Genomic DNA, 19184 nt, shown 5'->3' with positions numbered 1-19184 from the left:
CTGTTTTAGGGGACTGAGTTGTGCCTCTGGGAGGATTTACCATATTATTTTTTAAAGATATGTTTTATATTTAATAGGTTTCATGTGTATTTTTAGGATTATTTAACTGTGTTTTTAAGGAGCCATTTTTAGGCCTCTCAGAACTCATCTCCAAGTGATTCAATTATGTGTGAACAGCAGTGTCTTTCTTCTCAGTTGTCAGTGTTCTGATGATCCCTCATAATAAAATAAAGACAAGGGAAAAAGAAAAAGTCAAGGTCCTTAAAAATCCCCATTTGCGTGATTTTTATTTCTACTAAATATGATCAGTTAAGATTCATCAAGTGTCCAAGAGGTCCCTGACACCTCACCAGGCCAGAGTGGAATGAAGCAGCTAGAATTACTGAGCCTGTGCCATATCCCAAGGTCTTTACACACATTCTCCCAATTAATTCTCACAAGTTTGAAAAATAGGTATTGTTATCCCTGTTTGAGAGATGAGAAAATTAAGGCTTAGAGGATTTAAGCAATGTGCCCAAAGTAAATGGAGAAACCAAGTGTTGAACATTTTATGACTATAAAGCCTGGGTGCCTTCCACATTACCAAGTTAACTCTCCATGAAAGAAGCCCCATTTCTGTGTTTGAATTAGGAACATTAGGCATCAGGTGAATCTAATATAAAGGTAGTATGCACATGCACTCTGTTGCTGTAAGCCTTAAGAAGAAAAACTCTATAATAAAAAAAAAATTAAAAAAATGAACAGAGGACTCTAAGAAACATTTTTCCAAAGAAGACATACGGACGGCCAATAGGCCTATGAAAATATGCTCAACATCAGTAATCATCAGCAAAATGCAAATTATCACCTGTCAGATTATCTATTAGCAAAAAGCCAAAAAATAAGTGTTGGTGAGGATGTAGAGAAAAGCAAACTCTCATACAACTCTTGGGAGAAATGTAAATTGGTGTAGCCGCTATAGAAAACAGCATGGAGGTTTCTCAAAAAATTAAAAATAGATCTACCATACGATCCAGCAATTCCACTTCTGGGTATTTATCCAGAGAAAATAAAAACACCAATCCAAAGAGATATATGCACGCCTGTGTTTACTGTAGCATTATTTACAATAGCCAAATATGGAAGCAATTATCTATCTGTAGATGAATGGATAAAGAAGATGTGTTATATATACAATGTAATATTACTCAGCCATAAAAAAGAATGAAACCTTACCATTTGTGACAATGTGGTGGGCCTAGAGGGTATTATGCTAAGTGAATTAAATCAGACAGAGAAAGGCAAATACAATATGATTTCACTTATATGTGGAATCTATAAAACAAAATAGATGAACAAACAAAACAAAACAGAAACAGACTCATAAATGCAGGAAACACATTGTTGGTTGCCAGAGTGGGAGCTGAAGTAGGTCATGGGGACGTAATGTGCAGCATGGGGAAGGTGGTCAATAATATTGTAATAACTTTGTGTGGTGACAGATGGTAACTAGGCTTGTGGGGATCATTTCATAATATATAAAAATATCAAATGCTTTTGAGGTACACCTGAAACAAATAGGGTATCGTAGGTCAATTATATTCAATTAAAAAAAAAGAGAGAGAGAGAGAGAGAGAGGGACGCCTGGCTGGCTCAGTCGGTGGAACATGCAATTCCTGATCTCAGGGTTGTGGGTTCGAGCCCCACGTTGGGTGCAGAGATTACTTAAAAATAAAATCTAAAAAAAAATAAAAATTATTTTTTTAAAAAAAGGAGAAAAGTTGTGGAAGAAAAATAAAGAATTGCCTTCTCTCACTTACTTCCAGTCGGCTTATCTTTGCTGGTGGCAGAAAATACAAATGGGGTAAACATTTGCCTCCTTTCTATTTATGAAATTTGTAAGAGGCCTACATGATTTGAAGTCTAGAGGAGAAGACATCATTTAGCGGATGGACATCCAGGTCTAAAGTCTGATAGGCATTACTCGCCGACCAGCTCGCCCTCCACTGAGCTTCGGGGCCCGAGGGATGAGTCCAACCCCTGCTTCGTGCTGCGTCTTATTTACATGCAAATATGCGATGCAAGAAGTTCTGGGATCGAAAGGAAAAAAGCTAAAGGAAATGGGGAAAGATGATTTAATTATGCAAATTGCTAGAGCTTTCTGGTATTTCTCCACCAAATTTAGCCTCATTTTTCCCCCCCAATTAAGTGTGTAGATATTTAAGAAAGCTGGTAAAGCTTTCTACTTGGTTTAACAAAGAATTGTGTGACCTAATAGATTTTTAGCTAAAATCTGCCATAATTGGAATTTGAAAAGTATCCCTTGAACTGGTTTCCTGGAGGGAAGATGCTGACGGGACTAGTGCCAGCGGTGCTTTCATATTTCAGTTTTATGATCTCTGTTTACATAAATGTGACGTTTTTCAGATAACGTACAAACGCTTGTACTTATTTCATGCAATACATCCCTAATTGTCAAAGAAGCAAATATCCGAGCTTTATCATACCCAGCATAGCCATTATGTGTTTACTCTTTCTATCACAATAAATAGCAAATGTTTTGTTAAGCTTGTCTTAAGCAAAATAGAAGCCAATAAAAGCTGCAGTATACAGTGGAGAAACGTGAAGGCAGACCGTACTTAAAATCAGGACCCGGATTGTTCATTAGATCTACACATACATGCATACCGTGTCTAAGCTGTGTCTTTCTGCAGTATAGACAGTACATATCAAATGGTCATCATGACCACCTCTACAATGTCTGCTATGCTGTGCTTGAATTATTCTCTTTGGACCCCTGAGATAAATTAACTTCTCACATAACTGTTCTGTTCTTCTATAAGCTGTGGACCTGCATTACATATTTGTAGGCTGTCTCCAAGCTAAATGGCAATTTCTCTGAAAGCAACTCTTGTTCTAATGTGGCAGTCCTAAACATAGAATTCCAAAGTCTGTGAATTTATATCACTTAAAGCACAAATTTGCATGTATTTTCTAAAAGTTGACATTTCTTAAATATTCTAGATGCTCCGTACCATCTTGCTTCTTGCCATTAGCTCTAAGGCCTTGCTCACTTTACTGCAGGACTCAAGAGGAAGTCACTGGGATAAAGGTGACGGCCTCCAACTCCTACCCATGGCATTTGCCCTATAGGATAGGAGAGGAGGCTTGTCTTGGGGTTGAAAGGTCCTTTTAGATCTCTTGTTCATATGGATACTTTTTCTTACCAGTGCTCAAAGGTATAGATATATATATCTATATATGCATCTATCAAATATATATGTATGTATTTGTGTGTATTTATGTATATGTGTGTGTAGACATAAATACAGATACATAAATATAGATATACATCTTGCTGATTGTCTCATACGGCATTGATATACACTGACCTAGAAAATTTAAACAATGTTTACATTGAAAAAAATACTTAATGATTTGTCAACATTGGATTTCATAAAAATCTCTGTTTCAAAATACACTGTGGCTCCGTTAAGTGCTTAGAAGAACCCTTCTAAAGCTTTGACAGTGTGATTTTAAAATACCTTAAGGCAGATTGCATGGCAGATGAGAGTGACTCAGATAAAGTTTTAGTTATCATGAATGAACCCCCTCTAAGGTATTATTGCTAATAGAATCCAATATAGTTTTCCATGATTACTTTCATGATTGAAGTATCCCAAAGCAGACCCAAATTCAGTAATGAAACTGACAAACAGTGGTGGAAGAAAAGGTTTCTTTTATTCTAGATGTTCGTACGTGTCAGTAACTTGTTAATTGGAAAATTGGAAGAGTCCTAGTGAGTATAATGCTACAAAATCAGTTCAAAATTAAACATTCACGTTTTGTAGAGTTGAATTGCATTTTCCTTCTTTGTCCTAATTAACTATAAAAGCTGAATCTTTGTTCAGGCAAGATTTATGTGAATAAGTAGCAAAGCTGATGAAGTAGACATAAGCCAACGAGAGTTAGACAAGCAAGTAATTCGTGAGGAAATTGTATGTCTGAATAATTTGTCTGAGAAGCAAATGAAGATAATTTGATCATCTTTGGACTATTAAATCTAGGTACCTGGGTTTTAATTTTTATTTTGCCACTGACAAATTGAATCATAATAGACCACTTAATATCAGTGAATTTCTCCCACTGAAAACTCTGCAAATAGCATCCCATAGCTTTGAAAAAATGACGTGTCTAGTATCTGCCTCTTTGTTATGAAAGGAAATGGAAGGACAGGTTGGACAACACCCCTACTGGTTTACAATATTGAAAGAACACGCTTCCCCCTCCACTAAAGGTTGTTTGTTGTGTAAGCTCTCCTTATTGAGGCAGTGTGGCACTATTAGGAAAAGAATAGTCTTTGGTGTCAGGCACCCTCGGTTGGAACCCTGGCACCCCCTCTGCCACTTATTAGTTGTTTAGCCTTAGAAAGATTTTTGGTTTCCCTGAGATTCAGTTTTCTCATCTGTAAAAATGAGGATAATAATATCTGTAACTGTAAAAGTAAACCCCCAAAGGAGTTCCTGTTGCGGAGAAAAACAGGGTGATGATTACAAGATAGTATGGTAGGAGCTATCGTGAAAACGTATTTGCTGCTGAAGGATCGCTGCTGGCTCTTGTCTGTCCCTCAACTTCCAGGTTAAAGAACGGAACCACCCCTTTTGAGCTCAGGTCAACCCTGGTGCTTTATTTACACTGTTTATTCAATCCTCGCAGCAATCCTAGGAGGTAGGTACAGTACTATTTCCATTTTATAGGTGAGGAGACTGGTGCTCAAAGAGAATGAGTAACTTGTCCAAGGTCACACAGTTAGTAACTGACAGAGCCAGTTTACTGTGAAAATTACATTACTTCCTATGAAAGTTGTGTTATAGTAAAATTCTGGTGTATTAAATGGGTTTAATGTTTTGCATGCAAAAATTATTTCTGGTCTAACAGCCTTGTAAGGTTTTGTCTATATAATCACTGCTTCTCACTATAAAACCAGAGAGTATCCAAAGTAAGGCTTTAAATAACAAAAATCACAGACTCCCTGGATCCTGACAGCCATGATAAATCCTGCTTTAATCATGCATTAAAAACACATGTCATCTGTTTGATAAGCAGCCATCTGCTATTGCTTGACCTAGCAATGAATTAATAAAGCAAAACATGTGGCAACTCTCAAGGCATATGTATGAAGTATATTATTCCCAAGGCATCCAAATGTGTTTCTCACCCTTCACCTAACGGGTAAAAAGGTGTTGGCTCTAAAATGGTATATAACGATACTAGCTCACACTTACAAATTGAGCCTAAACCTGGGAATTTTTTAAAACAATAAGTGAGTTCAGAGATAGGTCCTGAAATGAGCCAAGGCCAGGAGAGGTGACAGTCTTGGGAAGAATAGCTAATAGGTGTTAGTCGCTGGGCTTCATAGGCTCCCTGTGACATTGTTCGGTCTAGCACAGTCCGCACTCTGTCCAGTAACGCGGCTGCACAGAGCCATTCCTGAGTCTGAGAGCTGAGATTGCAGCACCCTCACTCTGGAGCCTGGCTATTTGTAAATATCGGCTATGGGAGCCAGAGGAAGAGGAAAGACAGACTTCAGTGAGCTCCTTTGCCAACCGCACGAGGCATACCACCATTTTCTTCATTGTGCTGCTAGTTGTTGCCTGCTCCAAGATTTATTTTCCCCTTCTAGCTGCATGAACACTAATGAAAGGTTTGAAATATTATAAGCAGCAGGCTATGAACATGGTGTCTGGAATACCAAAGGAGAAAAGAGTGTCCCACTATTTATTCATTTTAAGATGATAAACCACTTGTAGGAACTAGTTCATAAATGTTCTATCAGTGGGGAATGGTTGGCATAGAGTAGGAGTTAGAGAGATAAATTCAGCCAGATTTCATCTACTAAAATGCTTGGGGCTTCTTGGCTAAAAGGCATTCTTTCAAATGTTTATGTGCCAGAAGAAAACTTGAATTGTATATCATAAATTAAGCTAAGAATTCATGGCAAGGAAGTGAGTTCTAAAAACTGGGAGAAGATACTTTCTTTTCTAAACTGAAATTCCAGGAAATCTTCAAATGCAGCCCGAAGTCTCATCCTCTGTCAGTGATATGTAGTCCCCCAGAACACACCCAGGATTGACTAGTGTATGAAAATGTGCCTTTCTTTTCACACACACACACACACACACAGAGAAATTATAAAAATGGATGTGAATCAAATTTTGGTAAATAGTATATCATTGTGGTGAAGAGCCGACCCTATAAAGAAGAGTAAATTAAAGCTTCATTTCTGCACTTTGCTCCCTGGGAATATTCAGGCGCGTTATTTCATCTCTATAAGCCTGTATATCCTCATGTTTCGAGTAATATAATCGTACCTGCACAATTACATTGTGAGTATTGATGATGTATATGAGGTACTAAAGTAGCACGGTGCTGGGCACGTAGCATACCCCATGCTCTCGGTTTTCATATAATAGTAGTGCATTTAAATTCACCATGGAATCTACTATGTAGAATGAACAATGGCAAATTCTTCCTTAAAACCAGAACTCCTTTTGTCAAACAAATTTATCTTTTGTGTGTGTGGTGTGTGTGTGCAGTTCTAAGTATTATTGAGTTGTGAGGATAAGATTACACACAAAAAGGACTAAGACTCATGCCAGAAGCTGACATTTGTTTTAGCTTACACTATACTTGGTTAACGGGGGGGGGGGAGGAAAACTACTGAGCCACTGAACCAGATTGGAAAGTTGCCTTTGTTATAAAATTGTCACTGATTGCCAGCAACAGGTGAGGTCTTTAAAGGCTGTTTTCTCCATCATCAAACCTACACCAGAATGCTCCACCCCGCAAATATAGGCTAATCATTCTTTTATCTACTGATAGCCAGTGTTTATTCCCTCACTGGCACAAGGTGTAGACCTCTTAAAATGAAGTCATCCTGATTGCATTTTGCTTCCTCTTATTTTTTCCATAAATTTTAACCTCATTCTTGCAACTGATATTTCATACTGAAATGTTGTAAATACAGAAAGCGTTGTAGTAATACCATCTAAAAGAGGAGTTCTTGGAGAGCCCTGAGTTTTACAAAAAGCTCCGCCTTCTTCTCTACAGCTTATGCTAGAAATGCAAAAAGCATCTCAGACAAAGGGACAAAAAAATGAAGAGATTTGAGTAATCAAGAGATATAATCATTTAAATGATCCACTTTTGAAGCTGTGCCCATTGTTATTGGAATGTTTTTAAAAATCTCTTGGGGCGCCTGGGTGGCACAGCGGTTAAGCATCTGCCTTCGGCTCAGGGCGTGATCCCGGAGTTCTGGGATCAAGTCCCACATCGGGCTCCTCTGCTGGGAGCCTGCTTCTTCCTCTCCCACTCCCCTGCTGTGTTCCCCCTCTCGCTGGCTGTCTCTCTGTCACATAATAAATAAAATCTTTAAAAAAATAAATAAATAAAATAAAAATCTCAATCTTTTCAATGAAGACATGTTGAACATTTTGTTTCATGAGTTATNATATAAATAAATAAAATAAAAATCTCAATCTTTTCAATGAAGACATGTTGAACATTTTGTTTCATGAGTTATCTCTAGGAAATCTATGTACTTTTTAAAAATTTTTCCCCAAATTTACCCCAGTTGACATTGTGATCAATATGTGTCAAAGTTAACTTATTTTAAATTATTTTTTATTCCAGTATAATTAACATACTGTGTTGTATTCACTTCAGACGTACAATGATTCAACAATCCTATACATTTCTCAGTGCTCAGCAAGATAAGTGCACTCTTCATCTCCTTCACCTATTTTACCCTTTCCCCACCCATCCCCCACACACCCCCCTCTACCAAAGACCAGTTTGTTCTTCGTATTTATCAAAGTAACTTCTTAATTTCATACTGTTGACTGGTTAAAAAAATGGGAGGAACCTTAATTTCTCCAAATCTTTTATTTATTTCTGTTGATTCACCCAGCTCTAGTTGCTATTACATATAATCGTTGATTCTTATGACCCTCCAATAATATTCAGATATGTTCTAGCCAGTTTATACTCAAATACTTTTTCCTGAATAATGGTGCACTTTTTAAATAAGAATTAGCAAATGTGGGTTTAGATAGCCAATACTTGTTACCCTGCAGTAATTCATATTTTTATAGTGCACAATATAGTGATATTACTATTCTAATGCTAACGTTTTGTTGAACCTACACGTATTTCATAGTGTTAAGATACTGAGAATATTAGCTGGCATAATCTGGTAGTTAAGTCAGAGAATGAAAGCATATAGCCCTCCCTACGTATAGAAAATGTAGGAACTGTACTGAATTTAATTTTTCAAAGTTTTTAATTGGGATCTGTTATGGTAATGAAAATAAGCCTCATGGCATAGTGTCCATCCCTCTAGAAATGCCAATTCTTTGGTGATGAGGCCAGTCTGTTACTGCTGTGACTCTTGTTCATCTGTTCCTACTGGAAACAATACTGAGAAGAAGCATAGGAGTTATCATTTATGATTCAAACACATGAGCAATGGGAATGCCAGAGGCAGAAAATGTGCAGTTTCATGCTCATTAATTTCAGAGAGGATTTACAAATTAACCTGGCTCGAGATATTACTCTTCCAAAAAACCTGTAGGCATCACCAAGCAGCACAGTTACTGCAGAACACTTCCACAAGGTTGACCAGATGCTCGGGGCCACAGTGATCCTGTGCATTCCCGCAGGAAGATCATAGGCCAGGTTCTGTGCTGGAGAAGTTCCTGGTTCCAAGAGAACTGTGAGCATGCAAGGAAGCAACTTTGTGTATGAAGAAAGGAGATTCTTTCCCCCATGTCCCTCCCATGAGACAGGACATAACTCTTCATTTTCAGTTGTCTTTTACTGGCTCGGGGGTAGTAACACCATACTGTTTCCTGTCTCCACCTTAATCAGTCAACTGCTATAAGTAATCTGACCTTAGATGTATCCAGTTACCCCCATAAACTAGCCATTTTAGAATTGTCCGAGGGTTTAAAGTGAATCAAGAGAAGATGGAATCCACTCAGAATCATAACATTACAAAAGATTCCTTTCCATTTGAGGAAATCATTCCATAAGTAATTTGATAATTATAGTGTTTGACAACTGGGGATACCATTGAAGCTATTCTGACAGCTTCTTTGGGGCTGCTACTGACACGATCAGGTGACTGTCAGAACAGGTGCACCCTCACTACCTGTGCAGTTGCTGTTGGTCAAATCAATTGGAACAGGGCTTCCCAAACTTTAATGTGCATACAAATCATCCAGAGATTTTGTTAAATCCAATTCCATAGGTCTGGGGTGGCGCCTGAGATTCTGCATTTCTGACAAGCTCCTGGGTGATGCCCATGCTGCTTGTCGATGGACCACACTTTGAGTAGCAAGGACTTAGTGGAGCAGTGGGGAGAAAAATGGTCTTGTAAGACTGGCCTACAGCAATATGAACTCTCCTGTTGGCATTGTTTTTAACTGTAATATTTAATCCCTGAAATGGTTATGTGATTGTGATTAATGTAATTTTAGAGGACATTCTATCATTGTAAAGAAACCACCGTACATTTGTTTTTAAAATGAAGTCACTCCCTGGATGATTTCTTTATTTAATGTTCAAAAGCAACAGACCTGGTCCCCTTTAAGAATATAAAGCACATCTGTGTCTGATTTATAAAACTGTACAGAAACCTGCAGAGGTGTTATACGCAACTAATGAATCATTGAACTTTACATCAAAAACCAGGGATGTACTGTATGGTGACTAACAGAATATAATAAAAAAAATTACAAAAAAAAAAAAAAAGAAACCTGCAGAGTCAAGGATAGACAATAATGTCATGCAGGTGCAAAACAACTAACAAAAGAGAGGAGGAAAGCCATCTCTCTGTGGGAAGAAGACTAGACCAGAGGAGTACAGTGCCTCTGCTTTCCACCATCAAGCTCAGATCATTCCCACTCCCTTCTGGTTTAAACCTAGTGGACTACTTCATCCATTAGGCAGGGAGATTAAACTGATTCGTTCTCACGGTCAGACGTAAGCAGTTATCCATATCATCTCTTCAGCACACCACGGTAATAGAACTGAAGCCCATGTACGACTCAGAAGCTTCTGACTCTAGGCAAGATTGAGTGTGCATTTTTTGTTTGGCCCTGGATGGGAGGGCGGCGTTTATTTTATCAGAGATTAAGAACTATTTGGGATTGAAGAGGAGTAATGGGCCAAATCTTTGAGTGTGTTTTACTTTAAATTGTGTGGACCATGGTGGGCCATGGTGCTTGTATTTACACATTTTAATAAGTATAAGATATAAATAAGTCTATTGATTAAATTCTTGAATGTGCCATCAAACCACCAAGGCAGCAAACTAAACTAGAGGTCTAGTGTCCAAGAAAGAGAAACAGCCGACTTACAATACGCTCATTCTGGAATAGGATAAAATATTCACAAGACCCAGGTCCTGAAAAGATTATGGTCCCACATCACACAAAACTTCCATGTTAGTTGAAGATGAAAGTGACCTGTTTCTTGATTTTTCTGGTTGCAGAATTCTGGATACATTCATTGCAGTGGAGACATTCTCTTCCCGTGTCGCCCCCCCTCCCCACCAGTACCTTAAGCCTGTGCTTATTTCCCCCCTCGCTAATGAAGCACATATTCTAGTCTCAAACCCACGAAGCAATGAGGATTCTTCAATCACCATTCCACTTAAAGTTTTATTATCTTTTATCCACTTCGATTCTTAGTTTGCACATAGTAGGCACTAAAATCTGTGGAATGTAATTGAATTCAGGGCACAGATTATTCCCTTAACAATGGATTTCACTTTGTTCATTCATGAAAAACAGGGTTTTCTTTCGAGTTCGAAATGACGTGCGTGAACATTGTGGCATGAGCTGCCTATCTCCCCGCTGCTAGGAAATGGTCATAATGTTTAATTGCACAAAGTGCCTTTTTTTCCCCTAATCATGAAGATAAGGGATCCGCTGGCTTAGCAGGTGCCTCATTGTGCATAATTAGTTGCTAGGAATTGTTTAGCATAGGCTGATTAGTCTCAGCCAGAGGATGTTAATTTTTTTTTCATCAACAAAGCCATGAACATAGCTAGAGATTCTTGAAGCCATAGTCATATCCGCTCCCTCTGGGAAGCCCAGACACTGGGAATGGGGGAGGCAGGAGATGGAGAGACAAGAAGCAGCCTGATTACACATGGATGCTATTTGACGTCAGGCAACCATTCAAGGTTATGAGAACAGGAGGGGACCTGAGTCCATTCCTCAAGATGGTGTTCTCTCAGCTCCAGCATGGGCTTTGGTCATGATCCAGAATGAAGCGTTACTCCTTAGGTGCCTGCTGTTAGCTTTCCAGGTTTATAAACACAAGCTTCACTTGGAATATGTGATCAAAATAAATTATCTCTGTTTGCCTCTCCTGTGTTTGGCACTTGAGGAGACTGACCAAACTGGGGGAATGAGAGGGACAGATGGTCTTCCCCATTGTTGCACTTCTGTTTTAAGTATATGCTTGACTAAGCCCTTTCTGTGTCTCTGTCACAGTGTCAATTCTCCATTTAATGGAAGGCATTTTCCCTAGCCTCATGGGATGTCACTCTAAAGGCGACCTGTGCTCTTCCTTGTTATAACCAATATAGAGCTCCTATGACAGTGGGCGGCCATCAAGTGTCACAGTGATTATTTAGCGGCTGAGATGTCATTAGAAAAGGTTGACAGTTCTGACACCCTGTGATGCCCTTAATGATTACTGGTAGCACTCACTTCAGTGAGCAGTAGCTCACCAGTTGAATGTCTGCTTTGCCCCTATGGTGACTCTCAATAAGGATCCCTTTTTTATATGATCCACCATCAAAGTCAAAGCTGGAAGTCCTGTGTGAAAATCAGAATTCTTCTGCTTAAAGGCATTATTTTAAAGGTTGTTTGATAAATCTTTCTGTAGTCTGAATGAAAATTAAAGGAAATATATTTTAATATTAGTTTTACAAAGAATCAAATTTTTTTTTTAAGATTTTATTTATTTATTTAACAGGGACAGCCAGCGAGAGAGGGAACACAAGCAGGGGGAGTGGGAGAGGAAGAAGCAGGCTCCTAGCAGAGGAGCCTGATGTGGGGCTCGATCCCAGAACGCTGGGATCACGCCCTGAGCCGAAGGCAGACGCTTAACGACTGAGCCACCCAGGCGCCCCTACAAAGAGTCAAATTTTTAACATGCATGTTAAGTCAGTACTAAAAGGTGTTGGGTGGTGATGTGACATTAAAAGGAATAGGCTATAAACCTAGAAAAAGAAAATCAGAGGTAGGAAGGAGGATAGCTCATAACAAATGTCTGACTTTCTTCAGATTGCTTATTTGTAATAAATGCTCTGGTCTGAAAAGTTGAGTATAATTCAGTCATCTATCAGCGAATGTTTAATGAATGCATGTTATGTGTCAGACACTGTTCTGGAGATATTTTCCACTGATGCCTTTCCTTGTTATTTGATCTATTTTTTAAATTCATTTATGTAATTGGGTGGAACTTGAAAGTCTATTTAGTGTCTCCCTGATAAGATAAAGAAGTATTAACATGGATCTTACATTCAGTGAAACTTTTAAGGCCCTCACTGAGGAACAGTGAAATGTATTGGCATTTATTTTAAGTTTGTATCTTCCAAAAAGTGAACTTAAAAGTATAGATTCATAAACAGAAATCGGGGCACCTGGGTAGCGCAGTCGTTAAGCCTCTGCCTTCGGCTCAGGGCATGATCCCGGCGTTCTGGGATCGAGCCCCGCATCGGGCTCCTCCGCTGGGAGCCTGCTTCTTCCTCTCCCACTCCCCCCTGCTTGTGTTCCCTCTCTCGCTGGCTGTCTCTGTCAAATAAATAAATAAAATCTTAAAAAAAGAAAAAAGTATAGATTCATTCTGTGGTACAATTCAAGTATACTTCATTTTAGGCAAACAACATATGTGGAGGAAGTGGAATGAAATTTATATAGATATAAAAAGAATTAGCTGTGATTGCTCATTCTCATAGCCTTCTCCATAGGAATTAACTTACATTATGCAAGCTCTTGCTGGAGTGGTATGTCCAAACACTTACCTGTGTGCTACAGAAGCATGCAGCTGAGAGCCTATCAAAGTTCATCATCATTCACCAAAGAGGAAACAGCATAAGGAGGAAGAGCATGGGAATAAAAATAAAAGAAAATCAATCCAGACTCACTCTAGATGTGTGTTCTATAAACTTACCTCTCTGTGCTTTAAGTCCTGACTATAAAATGAAAGAGTGGTCTAAATCATCCCTTATAACCATGAAATTCTAATGATATATCAACAAATCTCCATTAAGGCACACATGAGAAAACCAGAATAGAAGACTCCATGGCTCTCCAAGACTTTATGCTCAAGTATTAAAATGTACCCCAGACATTCTTATCCTTTAGGATACTACTATGGAGCCACCAGCCACTGATTTATTCAGTGTCTTTTCTCCACTTTACTTTCAAGCAGAGTTTGAATTAAGAGTTGACTATGAGTAAATCACATCAAGAGTTCATGTCCATTCTGTGATGGGTAACTTTTTATAAAAGGCCCATTGATGCCTTCCAGAGGTTTAAAATAAACAGATATTCTTAGGAAAAGTTTCTTTAGAAACAAATGTTGGCCATCTGTATGTCTCCCAAGAAGACATACAGATGGCCAACAGACACATGAAAAAATGCTCAGCATCACTCAGCATCAGGGAAATACAAATCAAACCCACAATGAGCTACTACCTCGCATTGGTCAGAATAGCTACAATTGACAAGGATGTGGAGAAAGGGGAACCCTCTTACACCGTTGGTGGGGATGCAAGCTGGTGCAGCCACTCTGGAAAACAGTATGGAGGTTCCTCAAAAAGTTGAAAATAGAGCTACCCTGTGACCCAGCAGTTGCACTACTAGGTATTTATTCAAAGGATGCAAACAGTGATTCGAAGGGGCACATGCACCCCAATGTTTATATCAGCAATGTCCACAATAGCCAAAATATGGAAAGAACCCAGATGTCCATCACCAAATGAATGGATAGAGAAGATGGGGTGTATATATACAGTGGAATTTACTCAGCCATCAAAAAGAATGAAGTCTTACCATTTGCAACAACATGGATAGAACTAGAGGCTATTATGCTAAGTGAAATTAAGTCAGTCAGAGAAAGACAAATACCATATGATTTCACTCATATGTGGAATTTAAGAAACAAAACTGATGAATATAGGGGAAGGGAAGGAAAAATAAAATAAGATGAAAATTGAAAGGGAGGCAAACCCTGAGAGATGCTGAAGTCTAGGAAACAAACTGAGGGTTGCTGGAGGGGAGGTGGGTGGGGGATGGGATAACTGGGTGATGGGCATTAAGGAAGGCACTTGATGTAATGAGCGTTGATGAATCACTAAATTCTACCTCTGGCGCATATAAAAAACACACACACAAATGTTAAATGGTGCCAGACAGCTGTGTTGTTGTGCTCCCCTTAACTCTCATGATAAATGTTACCAGGATTCTGACTCGCTTCCATTAAGAATTATTGCTTTCAACCTGATTGACTTTGGCAAGCTATTTTTAGATAATATCAAACTTACTTCAGTCTGAAACTTTGACCAATACAACTTTTGGCTTCTAGATTTTTGTTTATTCTCAGTAAGGACACTCTTAATACTGGGAGTGGGGGTGGGGGCTGGGGAATGGATATGTAGAGGCTGGCGAGGTGATCATCTGTAATGTGGTTTCAACCTTATAAGGATGTGCATAACTAGACTAGCTCAGCTCTAAATCAAGGAAACTGTTTTCAAATATAAATGATAGAACAATTTTACCAAGGTTGACTACTTACGTAGTGCAAAGTGGTAAATTAAAAAAAAAGAAAAAAAAAAACCTCCTTGAAATAGAGCATTGAGTGCAAAAAACCCCCAGAGTCTTCTGAGCAAATCTCTTATTGCCCTTTAAGAAAATCCAACACTGGATTCAACCCAAGACTTTAATTGCCTGGACTCTTGACAAATTGAAAACTGAGGAAAGCCTTTAGGCTTCCAAGACGCTGTCCCTAAAACTGGTTGTTATGATCTATGTCTCCTTGGCTCAATGCTCTGTACTCATACAGTTTCAAAGTTTTGGATTATGAAAGAAAAAATATCTTTAATTGGCTTTATAAAGAATCCAGATTTTCACGTATAGTGAGTTTGTTTTAACAGGTGCTGTATAAAGCATATTGCCTTGTTATTAAATCAGTACTGTGAGAAAAACCCTCAAATATTCAAGTGGAAATGGTGGGGCAAATAGAGACTTTTGTAATGGAATGCTTACATTTTGTGTTGTGGTTTCTGATTACTGAAAACTGCATTTGCAAGGAAAAGCGTCAAAGATGTAGCGTACTGTATCATCAACAAAAATGATGCTGTTGATTGTATTGGTATCTGAAAGTTGGTAGATTACATCCAAGGTTGGAAAAACAAAGAATTGTATGAAAAATGGGATATAAATATGAAACAGCGTGATTTCTGTTAATTGCAGCCTACAGCAGTGTTAATCTTTCCTTTTTGTCATTGCTTATAAAGACCTTGGTAGTTTTATGGAGAAATTGTGAATCATTTCAACCAGAAGTACATCCTAGAACAGAATTGAGTTCCTCAATTTTGAAACACAGACCACTTAGTTGGGGAGAATGAATGTTTTCAGATGATAAAGCCTACGTGCTGAATTAAATCACTATTGTATTTATAGTTTACAATGTATAATATGGTTCTTTTAAATCATTTAATGATCTCCTATTACAACAGTAACCACAGCAAACCTACCTTACAGTGTGACCAGAAGTACCATTTGGATCATCTAGCTTGACTAGATTTTCTAGATAATTATTTTACATTATGTCTACTCAGGCCATATACATCTAATTCTTGAAAATGTTTAAGGTTGTCACTTAGACATTTCTTACTTTATTCAAATGCCCCATGCAAACTGGAAAGAATTCTTCCTTTCTTTTTTAACCCTAATATTTGCCATCCTAAATCATTATCCTGTATTCCAAGCCAGATTGAATCCTTTTCTATATTCAAATATGAGTCACTTTACTTAGAATTTCATGGATCCATCACCTCTATGATCTTGTCACCTAGTGTTTTGTTCATTCAGCTTCTTGCCTAACTGTCACAGATATGCTGAGCTTTAGTCCTTCTGTCTTTTCAATTGTTCTCTTCATGGTTCTGCAGGTTATTTTTATCTCTTTCTAAAAGAGGGTGGATCAGTCCATTGCAGTATACGGCTTCTTTTGCCAAACCATCATTCCTTCCCTGTTCTCAACATAGCTTCTCTGGTCTTACTCTAAATGTCCCTGTCCCTCTCATTTTGCTCTGGATGTCATTTCACACTTCCAAGGGGAACCTACTAATTCTGTGTGTCTTTATTTTCCTGCAATACTAATGCTCTGTCATCTGAAATATAACATTTCTTTTCATTTTCTTTGTTCTTCTACCTGATTATTCTTAGTGCCCACTGAGCCACTTTATTCCTTTTGTCTTCCTCTTACGATATTCACTAATACTTATTTATCAATGCATCTAGGTGAAAGGCAAATAATTTGTGCACTATATTTGCATAGTTCTTATCATTTTATGCCTTCATGTACACCATAGCTTGATCCTGACAACCCTAAGAGGTAGATGAGAAAGCATCTCCCTCTTTTATAGGTGAGAAAACAAATGTTCAGAGCATTTTCAATGACTTGTCCCACAGCTAAGTCAAGGTGAAGACTCAGATCTCCCGACTCTTTCTCCTGTCCCATACCATATCACCTCTCTCTGGCAGAAGGATTGCAATCCATTAAAAGATCTTCACTGCATTAGAAACTGGATGGAAATTAACCAAACGCTTCGTTGTACCTTTGCAGATGAGAGCCCCTACACTAAATCCGCCAGCCAGACAAAGCCGCCTGATGGAGCGTTGGCTGTGAGGAGACAGAGCATCCCAGGTTAGACCAGACTGTTGGATTTTTCAGCTGTTTTACTTTTGAACCCTGTTATTTGGTGATCCTAAATAGTTCCAACTTGGTGATAAAAATCAATGCTATTTCATAGGGTGTAGACTGCATTCTACACAACTTGTTCAAAGGACATTCATAACAGCTAGACTTTGGAAAAGCTTGCCAACTTGTGAGAAATCATCTTATGTGCAAATCCTTTGTAAAATGACTTGAAGTTATGTCAGCTCTCACTCATTTACTTACTCTCTTCTCTGTTTCCAGGGCGTGACTTTCACAGCGCTTCTATTTCTTTACTGAGATATACAAGGCAGAATAAAGGGGTTCGAAATTGCTGTGGCAGAACATATATTTGCTGGATAACAAATCGGTCCTTTCTTCTTAGCTCTTTGAACCTGGATTTACTTTCACTGGGCAACTTTTGTCAGATTCTGGGTCTTTGTCTCCTTAGGAAGCTGTGATTAGGATTCTTGCAATTCAATAAGTGATACCTGTTTTCAACAAAACATTTTGGACAGATATCTTAAAATGTCTTCACTCCAAAACTTTAATATTTTGAAGCTTTGAGTTTGAAAATGTCACGAAAGTTCTAAAGGAGGAAAAAACTTCAAAATACTACTCAAGCTTGATGTAAACTAGTTAATTCGTGGGAAACCTCTTATGGAAGCAACTGTACTTAAGAGAAGGGTTAAAACCATTACAGCATTTAGACATTTATCAAAAATAATGTCTTTATATATTTTATACAAGTAAATTCATTACAGCTAAACCTTAGCAATGGGATTTTAGAACATAGTAATTTAATAATTCAGGAGAAATAAAACAGTGTTTCCAACATTAAATTGAATGGTTTGGCCAAGTCTGTCACTGAAAAGGGGAATTTTTCCCTTTGAATAAGAGCAATATGAGTTCAGTTTCTGAGCAACCCTGCTCGTGATTATTTACTTTTATAAGAATGACATGTGGTTATTTTTGTTTTTATGCTGAAGGCTTGGATTCATTATGAAGGTACATGGCTTTTAAAGAGGCGTATTGTGAACGTGTTATACATCCTTGTTTGTGTGCTTTGAAGATTCTAAAGTAATTTGAATTCTGTAATTGGATGGCATCACCCAGTGCCGAGATTTCTTCTATTCCATCCTTCAAAATGAATCTAAGTGAAAAACATCATTCTTCATGCTAGTCGCATTTAGAAAAACTACTGTAGTCAGCTGTGGGCTGTGTTCTCTACTTTCTCCTTGTCAGCAGTAAGGAAGTACCCAAAGTTTGAAGTTCAAGAATGCCAGTTATCCATCGATTTGTTCTTGGCTTCTCTACATTACCTGGTATGCACTACTCCTCTGTTGGGAAAAGTAGAGACTTCCTAGTATCCTTACCGCTCTATATGATATTGAACAAAAGCACTGACAATAATCATGTTTTCTTTTCATGGGTTCTCTAGCGTCACTAAATTATAACACGTTTGAGGGCTACACTTTTCCCTAAAGTCAGTCAGTAGTTTTTTAAGTTACATGCTAGGTACGCAGAAGTCGTTCATCATAATCCTTAGTTCATGACACAGTGATTCTTCATTACATAACTTTTCCTTTGGTCCTCCTTATATCAATTTAATTAGAATCAATTTAATTAGAATCATGAACCTTTTTTGTAGGCTTCACAGGTTATTTCCTTAGGGTTTAAACATGGGCAGACACCTTTTGGTTCATCTCTTTTTTTGAATATTTTTTTTTAAAGATTTTATTTATTTATTTGACAGAGATAGAGACAGCCAGCGAGAGAGGGAACACAAGCAGGGGGAGTGGGAGAGGAAGAAGCAGGCTCATAGTGGAAGAGCCTGACGTGGGGCTCGATCCCAGAACGCCGGGATCACGCCCTGAGCCGAAGGCAGACGCCCAACCGCTGTGCCACCCAGGTGCCCCCCTTTTGGTTCATCTCTAATGAGGTAGCAGCCAGAAGGGTTGGGGGTCCTGAAAATCCTCTTATTTAGAACAGTCCAAGAAAAAAGACTTCAGCAGCCAGAAGGCTAAGAAACCAAAGTGGTTAATAGCTCATTATTACTTACTATTATCATAAGGAGAAAATCAAGGAACTTCTTAGAAACTGCTTTCTGACTGACTTCTAACACTTGGAGTTCTGAACCTTTACTTAGTGGACTTTACTGTCTTACTTTAAAGTACCTATTAATT

General features: G+C 38.3%; 1 protein-coding gene across 1 annotated transcript in view; it reads left to right on the top strand.

Annotated features, from left to right (window-relative positions):
• GRIP1 (glutamate receptor interacting protein 1) overlaps positions 1-19184 on the top strand; it is a 378833-nt gene that overhangs the window by 186110 nt on the left and 173539 nt on the right. Inside the window, 1 exon segment of the mRNA XM_034643413.1 lies at positions 16909-16989. Coding sequence (XP_034499304.1) covers positions 16909-16989 — 81 coding nt within the window.

The sequence above is a fragment of the Ailuropoda melanoleuca genome, chromosome 15 (assembly GCF_002007445.2).
Source record: "Ailuropoda melanoleuca isolate Jingjing chromosome 15, ASM200744v2, whole genome shotgun sequence".
Classification (NCBI taxonomy): Eukaryota; Metazoa; Chordata; class Mammalia; order Carnivora; family Ursidae; genus Ailuropoda; species Ailuropoda melanoleuca.
Note: the sequence above shows the minus strand (reverse complement) of the source record. Positions and strands in the feature narration are given on the sequence as shown.